The 23,346-nt window shown below is 33.1% G+C and overlaps 1 protein-coding gene across 1 annotated transcript in view; it reads left to right on the top strand.

Annotated features, from left to right (window-relative positions):
• LOC126884687 (microprocessor complex subunit DGCR8) overlaps positions 1–23,077 on the top strand; it is a 91,429-nt gene extending 68,352 nt beyond the window's left edge. Inside the window, exon 4 of the mRNA XM_050650759.1 lies at positions 13,196–23,077. Coding sequence (XP_050506716.1) covers positions 13,196–13,560 — 365 coding nt within the window. The 3' untranslated portion in view covers positions 13,561–23,077. The remainder of the gene's footprint in view (positions 1–13,195) is intronic.
• Positions 23,078–23,346: the final 269 nt, after the last annotated feature.

Genomic DNA, 23,346 nt, shown 5'->3' with positions numbered 1-23,346 from the left:
AGGGGGTATTTAAGTTTCGTCCTCACGGCTATTTAAATTGCCATTATGTGCAGTGCGATCAACATGTTCGTTGGTGCGATCCTTGGCTCACGGGTGAGACGCACATCTATGGATAAAATCGATGTGGCTCATATTAAGCTATTGATTATGTTCAAAATAATAGAGCTACAAGGAACTACAACGTTAACGGGATTTTATTGTCTCATATGGTCAATGGACACCTAAATTTGAAAAAACCGCGGAGTGCTACCATTTAAATGGGTGCGTTTTTGAGAAAGGGGTGAATTAGTCCCAAGGCACAGTGTGAATTAGGGTGAGTTCTATGCACTTTTGGTATAAACACTTCTACAGGAAAATTATTCCAGGTTAAATTTACTATCAAAATATCACTTTTTAAAGTCAAAAATATTTTTTTTATAAAAATATATTCAAAAGAAAAGCAAGAAAAATACACGAAAGAAAGCAATTTTGTTTTTTGCCCCATAACTTTTTTCTACAGTGATATAGGTATAGGCATTATTTGAGCGAAAAATAACTTCCATCCTTACTATTTAAAATGACGTCTAGTAGAAGCCTCTAGGATTTACAGTTTCCGAAATAGGATTTTTCAAAGTTCGCCGTTCACAGCATTTTTGGGCCCTTTTTCCCCATTATTTCGCAAACATTGTTCTGTAACTTTTTTCTACGCATTTCTAGGTATATGCAATGATACATTTAGTAGAAAGAGAAGTCAATTACCTTTAAAGTGGTCTATCGTATAAGGTTGTGTTACTATTTTAAAGCAAGTTATGCTTTTTCAAGGTTTTATACTTTTAATGATTTTTTATATCTATCATTATTTTTTAAATTTCTCATTATGACTTTTTTTCTTATACATTTAGGTAAATACATTGTGTAATAAAAAAAGCTTATTTTCTTTACTTTAAAATGGTGTATTGCACAAAATTCTAGGACTATCTTTAAACAAGATATCCGTAGGATATCCAAAGGTATCTGCAATTTGAGAAAAATTTTAATTTTTTTTATTTTTTTCAATTAGAATATAATTGCACATTATAACATATTTTTAATTCCAAATAACTTTTCTTAAAAACACTTTTCGATATTGTGAAATATAAAGGTACTTTGCTCTTGAGCGAAATTCATATTTTTCAACATACCTCGTACACTATTGATAACATTTTATATCTGATAATTGCATCTTAGGTTTTAGACTATGCAGAGCATTTTACAAAGAATATTTTTTTTCATAAAATTAATAATAAAAAGTTTACCATATGGTTCCAACTTAGTGGGACCTGTTATTGCATGTGTCACACTTTGAAAAAGCATATCTTGTTTAGAAATAGTGCTAGAATTTTTATAGTTTAGAAAGTCTTTTATAGTCTAGAATAGTTTAGAAATAGTGGGACCTGTTATTGCATGTGTCACACTTTGAAAAAGCATATCTTGTTTAGAAATAGTGCTAGAATTTTTTGCAATACACCATTTTAAAGTAAGGAAAATAAGCTTTCTTTTTTATTACACAATGTATATACCTAAATATACAATAAAAAAAGTTATAATGAGAAATTTAAAAATAATCGTAAAATATATCAAAAATCATTAAAAGTATAAAATTTGAAAAACCATATCTTGCTTAAAAATAGTCATATAGCCTTCTACGATAGATCATTTTAAAGATAATTAACTTTTCTTCCTATCAAATGTAACATTGCATATACCTAAAGCTGCGAAAAAAAAGTTACAGAACAATGTTTGTGAAGTAACAAGGAAAATGGATCAAAATCGCTGTGAGTGGCAAACTTTGTAAAATAATATTTTGAAAACTGCAAAAACGCTGCTTTAAAGAAAAAGGATGGAAGTTTTTTTCTGTGAAGCAATGCCTATATCTATATCCCCGTGGAAAAAAGTTATGGTTATAAACAAATTTGCTCTTTCGTGTTTTTTTCTTGCTTTTCTTTTGAATATATTTTTGTATTAAAAAATCTTTTTGACTTTAAAATGTTATATCTCCATAGTAAATTTAATCTGGAACAATGTTCCTGTAGATGTGTTTGTACCAAAAGTGCATAGAACTCACCCTAATTCGCCCTGTGTCTAGGGACTAATTCACCCCTTTCTCAAAAACGCACCCCTTTAAATGGTAGCACTCCGCGGTTTTTTCATATTTAGAGGTCCATTGACTATATGAAACAATAAAACTCCGTTAACGTTCTAGTTCCTTTCTAAAATACATAATCAATAGCCTATATGTGTCGCTTGGTAGCGAACGTGTTAATAATTGTTAATTAGTAATTTTTAGAACTTACAGTAAACACTTGCATATTAGTACCGTTAAAATAATGTATCATCATCAGTGGCGTCACAGCTCTTTATGAGCCAAAGCCGTCTTATTAGTGTTTTATAGACAGTCAATTTAATTTTTCTAGGTATTTTTGAGGCCATCTGTCTTCTTAAGCCATAGTAACACTTATTGGTGAACACCATTCTTCTTTTAATTTCTTCACTGACATTGTTATCTTTAGTTAGCAGCGAGCCTAGGTATATGAAGGTGGCGACACCTTCCAGTTCTAAGTCATCAATTATTATTCTTATAGGTGTCGGGTTGCTTTACCTAGTGCAACACATATATTTGGTCTTTTGCACAGTTAAAATAATTAGACAATAAATATTAAGCAAGGGAAATTAAACTTTTTTCTACTTTAAGGGGGTATTAGTACGCTATGGTCAAAATAGGTGGCCAATTTTTAAACTAACGTTTAACAGTTCTTTGAATAGATGGCAGCACGTACATATATTTTATTATTAAATTTAGTTCTCTGAACGACACCGCATTGATGCCATGTATTGCAACTTAGGCTCGGCACATCTCGATCTTAATCGTACTTTGTATTTACAGACGACAGTTGTTAATCCTTTCTTTACCTGCCTAGGGTAAATTCTCATTAATAGATACTAAACGTTCATTCATTTGGATATAGTTTATTATTTAATATTGTATTATACGGCAATCCGTAATTCTTTACCTGCTCAAAAGGATTTATTTCAAACTAAAGAAATTTGCAATTATTTGAAATACAAGTAAGTGCCTATCTAAATGACCAAAAAAGAATTATGCTAATTCTCAGAATGAAGATCGAGTATAAAATTAGTATTTTTAATAAATGTAAAATACGTAAGTCAATTGAAAAACAGAGTCACTACAATAACTTTTTTCATATTGAATGTTTTTTCAACAGGGAAAGTTTCTTCCTCGGAAAATTTCACATTTTCATTTCATTTCTCATTTCAACATGCGAGGCAGAATAATAATTAGCCTAATGAACCACTTACTTAAAACATTTTTAAAAGTAATATACTGCAGAATACCAGAATAAAAAATGCGAAGAACAAGTATCACGGACAAAGATTTGATTCCGCAATGCCTTGCCCTTAGGCACCCGAGAGGCTCTATTGACTGTCTAAGTGCTATATATTTGTTTTATCGACTACAAAAAGGCATTTGATAGCGTCCAACATGATAAGCTGCACATACTCATAAATTATCTTGGAGGAAACTGGATTAGATGATAGATCTAAACAACATTAGATATGCCGACGACGCAGTAGTTTTTGCAGATAGCCTAGATGATTTGCAAAGAATAATGTCGCGCATATAAGACATAAGTAGTGAACATGGAATTTCAATACGAAAAAAAAGAAAGTAATGGTAGTCATTAAGAGCGAAATATATTACATACACGGCTTTTGGTTAACCAACAACCAATTGACAGAGTGGACAACTACACATACCTTGGTACCTACATAAACAGTCAATGAGACCACTCTAGTGAAATAAAACAACGCATAGGAAAAGCGAGATCAGCGTTCATAATGATGAAGTCTCGTTTCAGAAGTCACATTTACCACTTGTTAACAAAATTTCTATTATCAGATCCTATGTATTTTCTAGATTATTATACTGAGTAGAAGCCTGGACTCTTTCCGAAACTTCTTTAAGAAAACTCAAGGCATTCAAGATGTGGTATTACAGTCGCATTTTAAGAATTTCGTGGATGGGTCGTGTGACTAATGTTGAGGTCTTACGTAGAATGGGCAAGGAATGCGAGATTATTAACACACATTATTATCAAAGAGCGCAAAGTAGAATATCTTGGCCATGTTATGAGGAATGAATAGAGATTGCCGCTACTCATTCTTCAGGGCAAGGTATTGGGAAGAGAGGACCAGGGAGAAGAATATATCTGAGAAACTGGTTCAATACCTACATCGACAAACAGACTATTCCGAATAGCAGCATGCAAAGTTAGGATAGCCATGCTGATCGCCAACATTCGGAACGAATAAGCACCGTGAGAAGAAGAATATCTCATTTTAAATTCTTCTTCTTCTTCATGTGCCTCGTCCGTTGCGGACATTGGCACGTTAGTCCAAACCATTGGCGTAAGTTTTGAAGCCATGAGTGTCTTCTTCTTCTGGGTCCACGTTTGCTCTCTATTTTACTCTGTATTGTCAGTGGCAGTATACGATATTTATCATGTCTCATAATATGATCGAGGTATTCAGGTTTCCGTTTCTATTGTGAAACAGATTTCTCATTTTTGTTTTCTCCTCAGCGCAATACCTCTACGTTGGTAGTGTGAGTCGTCCAGGACATTTTGAGGATAAGTCGGTACACCCACATTTCGAATACCTCTAGCCTTTTCGATAATGTTTCCGTTATTGTCCAGGTCTCTGCTCCATACAACAAGACTGGAAATACATAGCATTTTAGCAGCCGTATTTTTAGTGGGACAGATATGTCGCAATGATTGAATATATTTCTCATGTTAAATGTAGCTCTGGCCTTTTCAATTCTACATCGTATTTCGGTTGTTTGATCCCATTTCTAGTTGACGACTGTTCCAAGGTATACATATACTTCTACGTGTTGAATTGGTTTTTTATTTTCAATTGTCTGGCAGGTTTTTGAGTTTTGCTCACCAGTGTCCATTTTTGTTTTATTTATGTTGATGGTTAAAATCTCTTTTTTCACTCGCTCTTTGTAGGTACCCGGGTATGACAGGCCTGTCGATACTGCTAGCAGCCACAACTGTATCGTCTGCATATCGGTTTATCTAATTATTACTCCAGTAAATTTCAATATTTTTTTTCACTTACGGAAATATTTGACATAAATTAATCAATGATTATACAATATTGTTTTGTCTACAATTTTTTTATTAGGATAATGCCTCAACAAATACTAATGGCCATTGGCATGTGTAATGTGTGTAAAAATGTCGACGTCATCGTCTTTACAAAGAGACGCTAATTGTATCCGAACAATGCATTATTTGCGGCCCTATAAAAATTAAATTTGCCAGAAAGTGAATAAAACTGAAATTGTTTTTAGATCCGCCCCACATAACATACTAGAGCTTACTTATGTTATTTATGTATTATGTCAAAACTAGTATAATCCCCCAGTAAACACTTTGAGTCATTTTGAACCTCGTTTAACTTTCAACCATTCGTATAACGTCACGGTTTCAAGCATAAAAAATGTATATTTGTATTGTTAAGACACTGTGACGTTATACAATCATGATTGAAAGTGAAAGTCAAACAAGGTCCAAAATGCGTACTGGGAGGGGGTGGGGCCACTTTTCTAAACAAAACCGAGTGATTCATTGTATTTCCGTGGTTACAAAACTCGTTTTCAATTGTTTGTAGATTTTCTTAAAATCCGGCAAACGCGCATCTGTCTCCATTTAATACATCACTGCTGCCATCTACTAAATGACACGTGAACTCATCTTCTCATCTATTAAGTAACAGCAGAACTAATTTATCACTAGAAAAATGCCAACTTATTGCTGTAATTTCAACAAAATCCCCAGATTGCAGCTTTTAACTAAAATTTTTACTTTTAGGTACAGTTAATTTAAAAATTATGGCAGTATGGACAATGAAATTTTGTTTAAAATAAAGCTTTTTGCATAGTTAATCGTTTCTGGTAGTTATTTTCCACCCAAGTTCAAAAATTATTATGCAAAACGAATTTTTATAGCAAGTTACTAAGTAAGTTATGACATGGACTCCTTTATGTACAGTTATAAAAAATATACTGCTTTCTTTGGAAATTTTAACTAGATACTATTAAAATAGAAAGTCTACAGTTCACGTACATACCCCTAAGTTGAAGATTGGTTTTGAAATAGTGACGGTAACTGTACCTAAAAACTATATAAATTTTAACATTGTGTCATACCACCTTAAAGGACAAAAAAGCAAGTTCATTAGCGGAACTGAATTCAAAATTATTTTGCACATCATATTTGACACATTATTTAGTTAAAACATCTCATTTTTGTTGGTAAAAAAATATATTCATTTGTCTGGACTAAATTACGGTTATGTTGATATCCGAGAAGACTTAGTATTCATACAATGTTGCCAAATTGAGTATTTTTATATTCAGTTTAAATCTTGTAGCCGATTTCCAGAGGCGGCTCTAGCCCATGTAGCGCCCGTGTGCAGTTGATGCCCTGGTGCCCTTTTAGTCCTTGGGCCCACATATAAAATTATTATTAATGACCACAACGTCGAAACTTTTTGTACTTGTTATCTGGGTGTAGTCGGACAAATTTAGAGCTTGGCGCATTATGGTAGTGGGGCGTTTGTCTGTCAAGCTGTCACGAAGTTATCAATTTTATGCAAGAAAAAAATTTATAACCACATTGGTCATTTTATTTTAATCAATGGTTTTTATCGTATAAACAGCGAAAACAATTTTGTCGAACAAAAATATTGGGCCATATGACGCGTCGGACACGCTAAATATGTCAAAATTATGAAAATAATAAATTTATTACCACATGGCTAATTTTAACACAATCTACCATAAAACATTTTTACAATAATGTGGTAACCCAGGCCCGATTCTATAAATGGGCACGCTGGGCACGTGCCCAGGGGCGCACGAGCCTGGGGGCGCCAAGAGGGCGCAAGAAAAAAAATAATAAAAAAAATAAAAATTTTAATAATAGTTTAAAATAAACAAATATTTTCTGGAGATCGCGGCAAATTGTAAACAAAAACTACGAATAGCGATTTAATCATTGGGAGGGTATCAGCGTAAAATACACCACCACAACCCGACCTCAACGCCGCGCCCGCGCCGGTCCTAGACGACGGAACAAATCGGAAGCGCGCCGCTCTACATGTGTCTATTTTTAGCCCGCCCGCCTACCCCCACCATCCTCACCACAACATCCCTTTTGTCTCTTGACTCCACAGTCAGGTATTAGACACTGGACAGTCTATTGTGGCGTGGTCTTTCCACGGTTGCGCTGTTTGTTTACGTGCATCGTGCATCAGTTCTTTCAGTCGAGCGCTTCGCTGCTTCTTTTTTGATGTGATTGGTGACTAGTGAGTGTAGTAGGCTACTATGAGTGAGAAAAAGAAACCTAGTGGCGCTGAATTCCGTAAACGTGCAAATCAGAGAATAGCGCAAGAGGCGATCTTCCTAAAAAAGGTTCCTAGAATAAGTAATTTCTTTAACGTTGTATCTGATGTTCATACGAGTCAACATAATTCTAATGACAAAAATGTTGACACTCAAAAAAGCTTGCCTCAAAATGAAGCTTCTGCCTCATCATGTTCAGATAACATAAATCCAGCTTCAAATGATCAGAATTTTTGTTCAGCTTCTGAACTATCCTTACCATCCACCACATCTCGTACACATCATTCGCCTAGTAGGCCTAAGCAGGTTACCGTAGAACCACTAAACCCATATTCTAGAAATAGTTTTGATTTTACACTAGATGATCCGGCCACTTGGGACACAAAAAACGATGAACAAGTTCTTCAAATAATCAATTCAAATGTCAAGCAAGATTTGCAAGCAGATTTTTCAAAGTCAGAACGGTACTATAAAAATGATGTTAAAAAAAACCGTAAGCTTTCAGTAAATTTGTTTTCAGGCGAAATCCCGAACGGAGAACGTTTTAGAAGAGATTGGCTTTTGTATTCAAAATCCACTGGTTGTGTATTTTGCATTCCATGTCTTCTCTTTCAACCAGAAAATAAAAGAACTTCTTTTTGTGAAGGTTTCTGTGACTGGAAACATTCATTAACTTTAGCCAAGTCACACGAACAATCAAATGACCACAGGATTAATGTCCTTAAATTAATTTCAAGAAAAAAGTCTCTTTCCGTAGAGTCCTTGGTCTCTTCACAGCATCAACAAGAGGTGAAGTATTGGAGAGACGTTCTAACTAGAATAGTGACAGTTGTAAAATTTTTGGCATCTAGAGGACTTCCGTTTCGAGGTGACAATCAAGAATTAGGTTCAACTTCCAATGGCCTTTATTTAGGATGCCTTGAGCTAATTAGTGAGTTTGATCCATTCTTAGCACAACATTTCACTAAATACGGCAATAAGGGTAAAGGAAATGTATCATACTTGTCATCAGACGTATGCAATGAATTTATTACCGTCATGAGCAACGAGGTGCTTCGTACAATAATTGATGAGATTAATCAAGCACGATATTTTGCCCTGGTTGTTGATTCGACACCTGATGCGTCACATAGTGACCAGCTGGCGGTAGTTTTACGGTATGTGTCCCTAAAAGATGCTTGTGCCACAGAGCGGCTTGTAAAACTCTTGCCACGTATATCGCACAAGTCTGAAGGTCTTGAAGAGGCAATCCTTTTGTCTCTTCAAGATCTGAAACTGGACATTCGAAATTGTCGTGGCCAAAGTTATGACAATGCATCAAACATGTCGGGCCCTTACAGTGGATTACAGTCAAGGATTAAACGAATAAACCACCTTGCAGATTATGTTCCGTGCGTCGCACATTCCCTTAATCTTGTAGGCAGCTATGCGGCCGAAAAGGCTTGTGTGGAGGTTGTAATCTTTTTCAACTTTGTTCAAAACCTCTTCAATTTTTTTTCAGCATCTACGCATAGATGGAATGTCCTAAAAGCATTAATAGGGAAGAGCAATGATGGAAAACCACAAAAAGAAAAGAAAACTCTGATGTTAAAATCCATGAGTGACACTAGGTGGTCAGCCAGGTCCGACGCACTACTTGCTTTGGTTACCAGCCATAAAGAAATCAAAGCTGCCCTTGAAGATTTGATTAAGGATAAAACACAAACACCAGACACACGGCTGACAGCAGAAGGGTTTGTTAAAACCTTGGAGAATTTCCAAACAGTTCTTTTAATTGTAATTTGGAATGATATCTTGCAAAGAGTGGACAAAGTTAGCAAAACGTTGCAAACAGAAGAATTAGACCTACTTGGTGCTACAAAAGAGCTTGAGTCTTTATCGTTGTTCTTAAACGAGAAAAGTGAAAAATTTGATGACTTTGAAGCTGAAGCTTTGAAAATGGCTAATTTAAGTACCCCTTCTTATGACAGAGCAAGAAAACGTACCATGTTTTTTGATGAACAAAGGGATGAACAGTTTGAGAAAATGGATCCTAGAACAAGATATAGAACTGGAGTTTTCAAACCCATTTTCGACCATCTAGTAGTGCAGCTCAGTAGCCGGAAAACTAGTTACGAAAATCTAAGTAAAAGATTTGAAATATTCAGTCAACTTCACGAGAAGAAGTATGAAGATCTAGTGGAACAAGCTAAAAAGGTTGCTCAGTACTACTCCAATGACATTTGCGAAAATGACTTCGTACAAGAGTGTCATCACTTTCAAATGTACATGAAGGCTGAGAAACTGAAGAGAATAAGAGACTGCTACTCATACATCAAAGAAAATAGTTTAACAAGCACATTTCCGAATTTGGAAGTAGCCATTAGGGTGTATTTGACTCTGCCAGTTACAAACTGTTCGGCAGAGAGGAGTTTTTCGGCCTTGAAGAAAATCAAGTCAGAAAATAGAAGTACAATTGCAGATGAAAAGCTAAACAGCTTGATGTTACTGTGCACTCAAAGTGACATAACCTTGAAACTTGACTGTGATAAACTGATTTCCACATTTTCAAACTTGAAAATGCGGAAGAAACCAATGTAAATAGAAACCGATGAACTGATGAACTTACAACAAAGATAATATAACATGAAAGTGTGATGTTATTATTAATATTGAACTAGTATATCAAGATGTAATGTTATAAAGGCAGAGTACAGTGTATATAGTAGAATAATAATTACAATTATAATAATAAGGGTGGGAGGGTGGTCCGTGATACCGTAGTAACAAAACCTATTGATTATTATGCTAATCTGTTATTGTTTAAGCGTCAATAACGGTTTTGTTTTGTTTTACGGTTGCCGGTTGCCAGTCCGGGACACGGCGGGTCCATAGGTGGTGGATAATGGAATATTCTCTATTTGTAAAGAGAATAGGGGTTAGATCCCCCCCGAACCAAAACTGGCAAATAAGAAAAAAAGTACAAGAAAAAGCGGAAATCTATTTCGAAATATGGCGCTAGTGGCCGGGTTGTGTTGGCGTATATTTGGTGGTTGGGAGGGGGGGGGGCGCTTGTCAAAATGGTGCCCATAGCGCCAAAGACCCTAAAAACGGGCCTGTGGTAACCTTTTATAGGTCTGGATCCCGCGTATGAAAAAAAAGTTGATTAATAGCAAGCTGAAAATTTGTTAATAGCTTAAGGGTGTCTAGTCGGACAAACTTTGATATATGGGAACACCGGAACAGGGGAAGTTTTAATTGTGGAACAGGTTAAAAATTTGGAACGGTCAGACCACGAAAACGGCACATGTATTTTGTCCGACAGAACAGACTTAAACTCTCTGAACAGAGATTAAACTCTCATGCAAAAATCAGACTGCTATTTATCACCAAATGGGCGTTTTAATGAGCGGAACATGTAGAATATGTCAAATGACAGGAAATATGACAGGTGATAAATAGCAGTCTGATTTTTGCATGAGAGTTTAATCTCTATTCGGAGAGTTTAAGTCTGTTCTGTCGGACAAAATAAATGTGCCGTTTTCGTGGTCTGACCTTTCCAAATTTTTAACGTGTTCCACAATTAAAACTGCCCCTGTTACAGTGTTCCCATATATCAAAGTTTATCCGACTAGACACCCTTAAGCTATTAAAAAATTTTCAGCTTGCTATTAATCAACTTTTTTTTCATACGCGGGATCCAGACCTATTAGGCCAATTTTCACGGGGCTTATGCGCAGTCGGATGCGCCGAGGATGTCAATTTCCTGGAATTTTTTTATTTAGTACATACCACATATGTCATTTTTATTTTGTACTGTTTTTTTACATATGTGTAATGCATATTGGATCACTTGTCGGACAAAAAGAATGGGTCCAAAATTTTCAAAAAATTTTTCGAAAGTTTCCCTCTTTACGGAATTTTTTTTTGAAAATTCGAGAAAAGAAACTACAGAACGATGTTTGTCATTGTTCAAGGAGTATATACACAAATTTTCAGATCAAAATTTTCCCTCTTGTCGGAAATTTTTTTGGAAAATTTTGGGTACAGCTCTACGTCACGCTCTTTTAAATGTTGTACTTAGTGTGTGTACCAATTTTCAGCTAAATCGATTCAAAAGTATCCGAGAAAAACTGTTTTAAAATTTTTTTTGACAATGCCTCCTCTTAAGGACGTCGATAACCTAAAAAAATTAAGTTTTCTGTTCGTTTGCCCCAACATTTTTGTCAGACAATTACATTTTTTGTTTAAGAATATAATTACTTGTAACCTACTACTTTTGTTGGAAAAATGGTTGTGAAGATAAAGGATGCACGAACCCAGTATAGTTTAAAAGTATAGTTTACTAATAAAAATTAAATTTTTTGTTTGACTGTCGATTTGCCCCAATATTTTTGTCGGACACTTAGATTTTTTTATTTAGAATATAATTACTTATAACCTATTTTTGTTGGAAAATGGTTGTAAATAAAAAAATTCCAGGAAATTGACATCTTCGGCGCATCCGACTGCACATAAGCCACGTGAAAATTGTCCGACAAGGTTACCACATTATTGTAAAGATGTTTTATGGTAGATTTTGTTAAAATTAGCCATGTAGTAATAAATTTATTATTTTCATAAATTTGACATATTTAGCGTGTCCGACGCGTCATATGGCCCAATATTTTTGTCCGACAAAATTGTTTTCGCTGTTTATATGATAAAAACCATTGATTAAAATAAAATGACCAATGTGGTTATAAATTTTTTTCTTGCATAAAATTAAAAACTTCGTGACAGCTTGGCAGAGAAACGCCCCACTATCATAATGTGAAAAGCTCCAAATTTGTCCGATTCCACCCAAATAACAAGTACAAAAAGTTTCGACGGTGTGGTCATAAATAATAATTTTATATGTGGGCCCGATAACTATTTGGTAGACGCGCAGTCAAAATGGAATAGTCGAATAGGTACCTACCTAGTACTAGTACATAGGGTACAGAGGGTGTTATGTACGCTTTTAATGTACACAGAAATCCAGATGCAAATAGTGCAATATAAATGATGTCGGGAGCCAATAGGTATTCACAGGGTCAGATCAACCTACCCGAATCTAATCTAGGATGAACTACGTATTTTCAGTATTACTAAAAAAACCAACAGCAAATTGTTAATACGGATAATTTTTGAGAAGCTCTGACTCCGCTGAAAGTCGCAATAATTGTGGTGGTAATAAAAGGAAATCTTCCTTTTAAATAATTTTAATCAAAAGAAAAGCCGCTTTACTTTATATTTACATGTTAACTTAAATATAATACGACATAATCCATTCCGTCAACGCTTATTTCGCAAAATTACCCCGCGACACGTGTACAAACGCCTTTGAAAATGCCCGGCAAGTCACAAGCAATTTGACCTTTATAGGCTCCACAAACTATTTCGAAATCATTGTCGATATGTCTTCAAACGAATCAAAAGATTGGCGCCCGTCCATTGGAGCGTTGGACGGACAGACGAGTGGGCGGCAATCTATAAATTGCGCCTAATTGCCAATGTAATTTTTCATTAATCGTTTTAAAGCCTATTTTTTATGTTGAAACAAAGTAAAGGACCCGCTCTTTAGCGCTCGGCGCCCCCAACATGTAGGCGCCCGTGTGCACCGCACACCCTGCACAATAGGTAAAGCCGCCTCTGCCGATTTCCGATCCTACTATAACTACTACAAAACATTAGGACTAATTCTTGAAAGTAAAGATAAAATAATAGTTTTTATGTTTACAGGTAAACATACTGCGACTGTATCTTGTAAAAATAAAAGGGACGGCAAACAGAGGGCATCTCAAGCAATTCTTCAAGCACTACATCCTAGCATTACTTCATGGGGTTCCCTTTTGCGACTATACGGAAACCATTCGATCAAGAGCTTCAAGGAGAAGAAATTAGAAGAGCAAGAGATTACTTCTCTGCAAAGTAAAGCGGCTGTAAATCAACCAAACTATGCCATTTTATCGAAATTGAATATAGAACTAGGTAAATTAAGGGAAAAGCGTAAGGCCATACAGCCGATCGGTGTATTAGATACCGATGGAACTGAAGTAGTAGCGCCATTCTCTTCAACTTCTAATTTGCATAATTTAGCTGTGTAATCCTAGATATTGTAGTAGTCCAATGTAGAGTTGGTAAATATTCGAAAAAAATCAGTCACAAGACAAATACCTAATTTCATATACGTATTATACATTCCAAACATACAAGCAACATTTCCTGTATATAACTACTAGTCAAGAAAAGAAAATCATCTATTCCTAAGATCTAAGAGATCACTAAGGTACTATTGCCTTCTAGAATGCTAAAAAATCAGTTTCAACATTTTTTGTATGTTATTTATATGGCAATTTTTTTATATTATACAAATTTTGAAAGTTACAAAAAAACTTTTTCATTCTTCCTGTATTTTTTCGTCCCAAGATTACTGCTCCATGGCGACAGTTAATCTCTGGACCGGCAAATCTGAAACATAAAATTCGGGTTTTAATAAAGAAGTGCCCTTACGTGATATTTTACCAGAAACAATATGAAAATTGGTCAATGTATAATGTATTAATAATAGAAACCACATTTGAACCAAGTACTGCAAATTCGTCTTCGGTCACATTTTAATCTTTATTTTTTGCTGCAATTTTAACATTTTTTAATTTACAGTTACTTTTAATTTTTAATTAAAAAAAATCCACAGGGAAAGAATTTTCCTGTAAGCTGACTGTATATCATTAATCACAAAAAATGAGACAAGTCGTGCGTCTGTCCGGGACATTTGTCGATGTATAAACATTAAATGACGTTTTATAAACCTCATTTTATTTTTTTATATCCCGGATAATTTTATTATTTATATTTTAAACAAATTTTATAGGTAAGTTATAATAAAATAATATTTTTAAAATTAAATAAAGGAATTTTATTATTTATTTATTAGTTAGATTTTAAACAAATTATGTTATATTAATATTTATATTTGACTTTGGCGGTTCTGTCAAAATAAACAAGGTATGCTTTATTTATATATTATTTATATTCATATTTATATATTATTCATATATAATTTTAATTCGATATTAAATTTAATTATTATATAAAATAAATAAGATGTTTAAAAATTAAAGGGTATAGTTTTAAAGGAATTTATTAACAACTAACGTTAAAAAGGTTGGTTGATATACATTGCTCTTATATTTACCACTTCATCAGTACCTACTTCAAAAAATTTTTCGCAAAATTGACAAAAATACTTTATTAAGAAAAATAAGTTAAAGCATTATATAACTTTATATTTACTTGGTTTACATTTCATGCAAGACTTCTATTATTTTAAAAATGTAATTTTTTACTATGATATGATTCTAAAATTTTGAAATTGGGTGGAGTGACTGTAGATGGCAATCAATTGGATCGCCTTCGCATGGCGATGGATAAAATTACTAGTTTCTATATTATTTTAGAGAGTTATTTTTGGAGGTGAAGGGAATCTACAAATATAAAAAAATTGATTTTTTGAAAATTCTAGACGCTAATAGTACCTTAAATTTATGTTCTAATTTCAAATCGCCATATATATTTGTTTTTCGGAGATCATGTCCTAAAACTATTTCTGATGTCTATCTAAATATTTTGTAGAGCTGTTTGTGTCTTTTTCTTTTAGCCTTAACTTTCATTAATTCCTGAATTGTTAAAATATTATTGTTAACTACCACTTATACAAAAAAACTGATAATGGACTCGGATTTAGCATTAAAGATTAAGTGGAGGAAGATTGGATGGTGTTATATAAAAAAGAGTCAACCCACACAAGTCTGATTTTGAGATAAATAGCTTCAAAGTCAATAATCTGTGTAAATGACATATTTTATTATAGCATACCTACGATATATCATTATGTCACTAAAATTTCGAACTATTTTTTACACACAATTAAAGAAAGAATACCCAATTATTTCTGTGTAAAAAAATAAAATGTTGATAAATCCTTTTTACTTTTTAGGTTATACAAGAAATTAAATTTTTGTAAAACTCGGTAATCTACGTACTAATTATAAAACATGTTTTATTAATACAAAATGTAGGACAAAATATTTGATAATAGATTATTAAAAATTTTAGTATTATTTTAAAAATATTTAAATAAAATTTTAGATCATGTGGTGCTTTAATATTTCTTTGAGATCTTAAAATACTCTTTGGATAGTGGTTTACGTGTCTTTTGAGTGACAAAAATAATAAAATTAAACATGAGTATATTAGGGGAAGTCTAATGGTTGCTTTTTGTGATACATTCCAATAGTTTGTTAATTGAAACCATTTCTCCTCTTTCTATTTTGTTAACAACAATTTTTTTTCTCCTGCATTCTTTCATAACATTAATGTAGTGTACATCCGCGTATAAGCGCTATTGGATCTTAAAAGACCGCTCAATGCTTACGGGTATTCTTTTTTCTCCTGCATTCTTTCATAACATTAATGTAGTGTACATCCGCGTATAAGCGCTATTGGATCTTAAAAGACCGCTCAATGCTTACGGGTATTCTTTTTTCTCCTGTATTCTTTCATAACATTAATGTAGTGTACATCCGCGTATAAGCGCTAATGGATCTTAAAAGAACGCTCAATGATTACGGATATTCTTTCTCCTAGAGTTTTTTGGACATTTGGACTTTCTGCTAGAGGAACATTTTTGGTATGGCATCGTTTCTTTGGAATTTATGTTACACACATATTAATCATTGCGCATTTCTTGCGCAGCAAAAAGCTTTTTATTGTCCAAAATTGGGTGAAAAATTTGTTCCTGTCCGGTACATCAACAATCTCAGTATATTTCTTTTTACATGTATGAACACGGAAAATGTTATAGAAAACTGTTTTGGTATGACAGTCTGTCCTTTAGTATTTATATATTCTTCATTAGTATTGCATTTATTTTTTCTGTCATCTCTCGATTGATGCCTGTTCTTTTTTTTTCGCCCACATTTTTGTCTTACTTTTGTTTCCCCAGTGATTTCATTAGTCTCTTTGAATAACGTTGAGATTATAGACGGATAGGCAGCGCTGAAAAATCTCTTTGAATTTACTAAAGCTAAATTTTTCACAGTTGATTACTGTGATTGTGTAGAGAAACATACTGCGATCGGTCAAGCGAAACGTAGAACAGGAGTTACTGAGAGGGTATCAAAGTTGCTTTCCTACGAAGGTAATTAAATCCATTTACTAAGTCTGAAAATCTGTACACACATTCTAAATTACATATACACAAAAATTATAGTCGGTTAGCTGTATGACGGGACAGAGCCGGTCGGTCGGTCCCAATGAATGTACAGGCTTATTCACTATATTTTGACCCCCTTGTAAACTGCTTTATTTACAGAATTAGAAAAAAATGTAAAATACAAAAATTATTCGATTTTTTAATTAAGATTTTTTCACATATCGTACTAGTGACGTCATCTATCTGGGCGTGATGACGTAATCGACTATTTTTTCAATGAGAATAGGGGTCGTGTGCTAGCTCATTTGAAAGGTTACTCAATTCTCTATACAGTACTATAAAGATTAAGATCATTATTTATACAGGGTGTCCAAAAAAAAATTTTGAATTAATAATTAAACAATTAATTTAATAATTTTTTTTGGGCACCCTGTATAATTAATCATGTTAATGTTTATATTACTGAATAGGGACTTGAATAACCTTTCAAATGAGCTAGCAGTCAACCCCTATTCCCATTTAAAAAAAATAGTCGATTACGTTATCACGCCCAAATGTATGACGTCACTAGTACGATATATATGTCAGAAAATCATAATTTAAAAATCGAATAACTTTTGTATGTTACATTTTTTTCTAATTCTTTAAATAAAGCAGTTTACAAGTGGGTCAAAATATAGTGAATAACCCTGTACATTTGCTGGGGCATACCGACCGGCTCTGTCCCGTCATACAGCTGACCGACTATAATAACTTTTATTTATATTCAATTTAGAATGTGTGTACTGATTTTCGGCCTTAGTAAATGGATTTAATTACCTTCATAGGAAAGCAACTTTGATACCCTCTCAGTAACCCCTCTTCTGCGTTTCGCTTGACCGACCGCAGTATGTTTCTCTACACAATCACAGTAATCAACTGTGAAAAATCTAGCTTTAGTAAATTCAAAGAGATTTTTCAGCGCTGCCTCTTGGACTATTACAAGCCATTCTATTTTCCCCTATATTTTTTCATGAAACCAGCATTGTACTATATGAATATCTTATTGAAATAATTGTACGAGACGTGCTGTAAAATATATCATTTACTTGTGGACTAAAAATATTACAGATAATGTACAGAAGTGGGTATAACATTTTAGGACCAATAATTTTACTGTTACGTAATTTTTTCAATTTTTACCACCAATATTATTGGACACCTATTTAAATTATGTATTTTAAAATTATTATCTTTTTAACACACCTGTACAGTAATTTCGTTATAAATGCTTGGATGATAATATGCAAGTTTTACCTTATTCAACTTAACTCTAGAACCACAACATGGGGTCGCCGGTGACCCATTCTTAAAATCGCTCAGAATTTAACTTTTTCTTAAAAGTTAAGAAAGTTTCTTCTTTTTTTTTCAAATTTGACTGTTTCAGTTCAGTTATTTATAAATTTATTATACACTTTTTATAGATATAGCAACCACAAAAATTGTCTGACCACTAGTCTTCTAGGTAAAGATGAGCATATTATAAAACGCCAACAAGATAAAGAAGTCCAAACAAAGCCATAAGCTATATCTTATTTATTTGTTGTAAATCAATGCTGTTTCTATTATTTTATTGCTTCATGGCGATTGAGAGAACACTATAATCAGTAATATTTAAACATTTTTCAACTCAGTTGAGTTTAAACATAATTGAACTTTTGTAATTTTTGTCCAGGTGTTTATTTCGATTGAATAATTATAATAGAATAATTTGGCATGTTTATTGTTAATTGATGTGCCATTGATGTACTCGTATACATAGAAAATAATTATATTTCTTTATATTATACAGGTATCTCTGTACCTACATATTTTACTACACATAGTTTCAAAAGGTATGTATCGCCCAAAATGTTTATTATAACCTATTTTCAGAAACTACTGTTTAGACCAGGGCGTATCTGTAAAAATATTAGTACATTTGGATGTTGAGGGGTGATTCATATTTTTTTGCAGAAATTGCTTGAAAATGACTTAAATAATAATATATTTGCGTTATCCTCCCACTCAAAAAGGCCCGGAACATTGTTTAAATAATCAAAATGTCCAAAAATGAAGGAAAAATTCGATTTTTTTCTTCGTTTTTTGATTATAACTTTAAAAGTATGAATTTCCGAGAAAAGTTTCACTGCCATAAAAGTTGCGTAATTAAATTTCCTACAATGTAGGATTAATTAAAAATTTTAAAAATTGTCACCCTTGTTGCAAAATAGCAATAATTGCTAAAAAAAAACAAGTATTTGCATTTTATGTTTTTCAACCATTTATGCTACACCTAGCTCCTTCATATTTCACCCAGAAAAACTTTATGATATAGTAAAACAATAATATAAATTTCATTAGGATCGTTTTAATAGATTTTGCAAAATAAATTTTGCAATCCAGCTTTCGCAAAAAAATCATTTTTTCAAAATGTTGCAGGACTGAAAATAAAGCAGACAGCAAGTTTAGAAGAATACTGTATCTTTCATTTGCAATTTGCAAATTTAAAATGGGTTAACTACCACGGCCTCAGGAATTTTTTTAAATAAACATTAATTTTTGGTGCTACGCGCAGGACAGCGGATACGTTTGCTCTGATTGGGCATTCCAATGACCTTTGATAATGATTGATTAATTTTAATTTTTATTACATTTCGATATAAATAAATAAATTTATTTATTTCAAAATAAAAACACATACTCTGTCCTTTGAAATAACACTTTTTTTAGCAAAAACTTTCTTTGTTCGTATATTTTAACTTAGAGAATAAAAGTTTATTATTTTTAAGCATATGCAATTGTTTAAACAATATTTCACAAACAATAATCAAATTAGTTTGATTTTTGTAAAATTAAAAGATTAAATACAACAAAATATAGAGTAAGAAAATAATATATTAGATGAAGATTGGAAGAAATTTTGGTGGAAATCAACTTGTGTGAATATCAACCATAAATACAAAATTTTCACCCACAGCTCCTCATCATAATTTCACATGAGGTTCTAAAATCCGTATGATGCACATTTGTCCTGTGAGTCCCGTCAATGGACACCCTAAGTCTGACGTCACAAATGTCACAAAATTGGTAGGAGCTTATATTGACTCCAAACAATTTTGTTTGTAACGGTAAATTGTCATAAGGAATTTTTCATTTATGTGCTTTGTGTGACAAAATAAGACTTCATTTAGGGACATCTTGGATATTAGTGCACCCTAATATGTCTGTGTAGATTTTGGTATTGGATCCGACCGTCACTTGTAACACCGTTGCCGTATCCTCTATTTTTTCATACTATCACGTTACAATTTTTTGTGATATTATACACGAGCGGGACACCCTCAAAAAAGGGCTTAGTTTTCGAGATACTGACCACGGAGGGGTGAATGGCTAATTTTATTCATACTTTATATTTTCGAGGGTGCTGAAAACGAAAATGAGGAAAAAATAAAAAAAAAATGAAATCACGTTTTTGCGTTTACCTCGCTACAACACTGTTACATTTTAATATTTTTTTCTGAAATTTTTACAGTATATAGCTCATTTCTGAAGACAAAGGTACCTGCTTCAAGTTTCTATTCTTATCATGATAAAAGTTATGATTTTTTCAAAGAAAAAGGTGCGGATTTGTGCATTACAAAGTTTAATCGCAAAAGTTGTGTGACGAAGTTTAAAATTTAGCTTCTTAATCACGTTTATTTGAAAGTAGAGAGTACAAAGAAGTTTTGTGGTAATTTTTAGATCAAAATGTTTTATAGAAAAAAAAATAGTGCAATTTTTAATGTCGAGATTAGAAACCCCCAATATAACGTTTATTTTTTGAGGGACAGCCAATCTAGGTCTAATTTCTCACCTATAGTATTATCCTTCGATTATAAGCTTTCATTTGACACCTCATTTGTCATTCTACCTAGTATAATGACGGAGAAGTAAACGTTCTTATTCTATCATTCTTGTAGATACATTTAACATTGATTGAAATTATGAAAGAAATGGCATGGCAACACTGTGACGCACAAACATAAAATTCAGCTGTGCGTTACATAGGGTGCACTAATATCCAAGATGTCCTCATTTAGGTATTTCGTTAAAGAAAGATTTTTATTCGTTTTTGCTCAGGTGGTTTTTATTCCTTAGTGGTTGAAAATAAACATAACCTCAAAACTGTTTACGTTCTTATCATTGCATTAAATTAACTCACCTGGGCAAAAACGAATAAAAATCTCTTAACTGACACGTTTCTTTAACTAAATACCTAAATGAAGTCTTATTTTGTCACACAAACCACGTAAACAACAAAATGAACAATTCCTTATGAGTGTTTTACCTTATAAACAAAATTGTTTGGAGTCAAATATAAGCTCCTCCCAATTTTGTGACGTCAAGACTTAGGATGTCCATAACCACCGATTCTGTGCGTCCACCTGGCATAATATCTGCCCAAAACATAACACTACCATCAGCGAAAGGAAATATGACACGTGCATGTGCTAGTTGTGCCCTTCTTGTTGGCTCTCGCCAAACACGAATTCGCTGGCCATCACTATTTAAACAGATTCTGATCTCGTTTGAAAAAAGCACAAAATTTCAAAACTGTTGAATGAGCTTTATGTGTTCTTGAGCCTACTGGAGACAGTGCAAAACATGACTAAATTGTAGCTGAAGAACTCTTATCGGTCGACGACTGCTCAAACCTGACAAATTCCTGACGATACTCTGGCTCCTGTAGCATCCCTGAAGTCACTTTAAAGCGTACAAACACAGAAGAATGTCTCCGAATGGAAAGTCTGATATATCCATTTTGTGGGTCGGGTTGGCAATTGGTAACTCGGAGCCTACCAGAGGAAGCTTTATTCTGTATCGAATTTGTCTCCAGAAACCTATTCCATATCCGTGATACATCACTTTAGGAAACACCCACTCTTTCTATCACGAAGCGCTTTGTCCAACTCAATAATTAACTTACAATTCATTATAAATCACGTTTTCACAAATTTTACCAGAATAAATTTTTCAAATGTTTACACCTTGGCAAAACCAGATCAATTAAATGCGTATTTAAATAAAATTAAAACCAAAAAAAGTGTATTTTATATAAAAAAAAAGAGTTATTAAATATGTAATAAGGATACGGATTTATAAAAGTGTAAAAATGGTGAATACGAGGGGTGATGCAAAACTTTTGAAATATGTTTATATAAAATTGTGGTGGACACTAAAAAATGCCCGATTTCACCAACGATACCTAAACAGTTGCTTTATTAAGTAATTCTTATCAATAGGAACTTCCATTGTCATGCAATCAATTGAAAATCGCTTCTTTTATTATTAATTTCTAATGACACACTTTTAGTGATATCATGAATGGGTTTTTGAAACACAACACTAGTTTGGTAGGTAGTAAGTAGACTACATAATTTTGTCAATACACCTGTAAAAAACTTCCAAAGGATTTTCTATATTTTCCAACACATATTATATTAATAATATTACAGAATAACAGAAAAATTAAGGTAAGAAGCAAATTATTGATAAACGTCACAAGTACATTAGTCAAAATTGTAAAAATATAACCTGACTGTCAACGGTAAGTAATACCTAAAGTTTAGGGAGATCAAAAACCGTATCCTATCGTAAGGTAATGCTTAAGCGGTTTAGGCAATTCTTATCGTATGGTGAAATCCGTTTTAGAGTTAGGAAATACCTAAACCCACTTAGGTAATTCTTAAATATTTAGGTATCGTTGATGAAATCGGGCATAATAGTCGCAATAATAAGGTAATACATTGAGTGTATTAATTCACAAGTTTGTGCATTTCAAGATTGTTTGCTTCAATTTATACTGCTGATCCATTTTTAGATTTAATGAACAATTACAAGATTCAAAATCACTATTATTAAAAATTGAGATTTTACAAAAAAGCGTTCTGTGGCGTAATTTCAATTCTGCTAGCGCGCACAGTTTATTCACGTCTATTCGTATTCTGGTTTAACTGTAAGTGTATATTACAATAATTTCATTATTGCGTCTATGAACCAATAACAGGCAAGTACAGAAATATCTACAGACTGCACTTTATACAAGAATATTTACCGAGGTTGAATTATTTGTCTGTTTGGTGGTTAAAAAGATTTTTTAGTTAATTTTTAAAAAATTTGTTTTATTGTTTAAAATTTCGAAATAATTATGAACAATTATGATTTTCCGGCATCAAATGCCCGGCATGTGCGGAATCTGCTCTAGTGTGTTATTAAAGTTTCTTTTTTGACGATATAACTTGTAACTTAGTAATAAGCAACGCCTTTATTATTGCCTGAATTATTATTGACTCATGGCAGCTGTTTTAAGTTCTTCTGTTTTTAAGTAAATAAAATCTAGATTGCAAGGTATTGTTTTATTTTAAGCGTCTTAAATATTATATCGACAAAGACTTATCAAATCGTAGAAGTATAATCAAGCCATCTACCAAGCCAAGAAGCCTAAAGATATTATATTATATCCCTTGGGTATCCAGCTACAGGCTGGTACTCTGTAATGGAAGACTCGGAAAAGATGCATCAATACTCCAGGGTAATAAGCTAGAAATAGACCATGTTGGGGACACCAAAAGATCAAGGTAGCTGACTACTTTTTTAGTTATTGTAGACCTATAGG

This window comes from Diabrotica virgifera, chromosome 5 (assembly GCF_917563875.1).
Source record: "Diabrotica virgifera virgifera chromosome 5, PGI_DIABVI_V3a".
Lineage (NCBI taxonomy): Eukaryota > Metazoa > Arthropoda > Insecta > Coleoptera > Chrysomelidae > Diabrotica > Diabrotica virgifera.
This window is presented reverse-complemented; position numbering and strand designations above follow the sequence as displayed.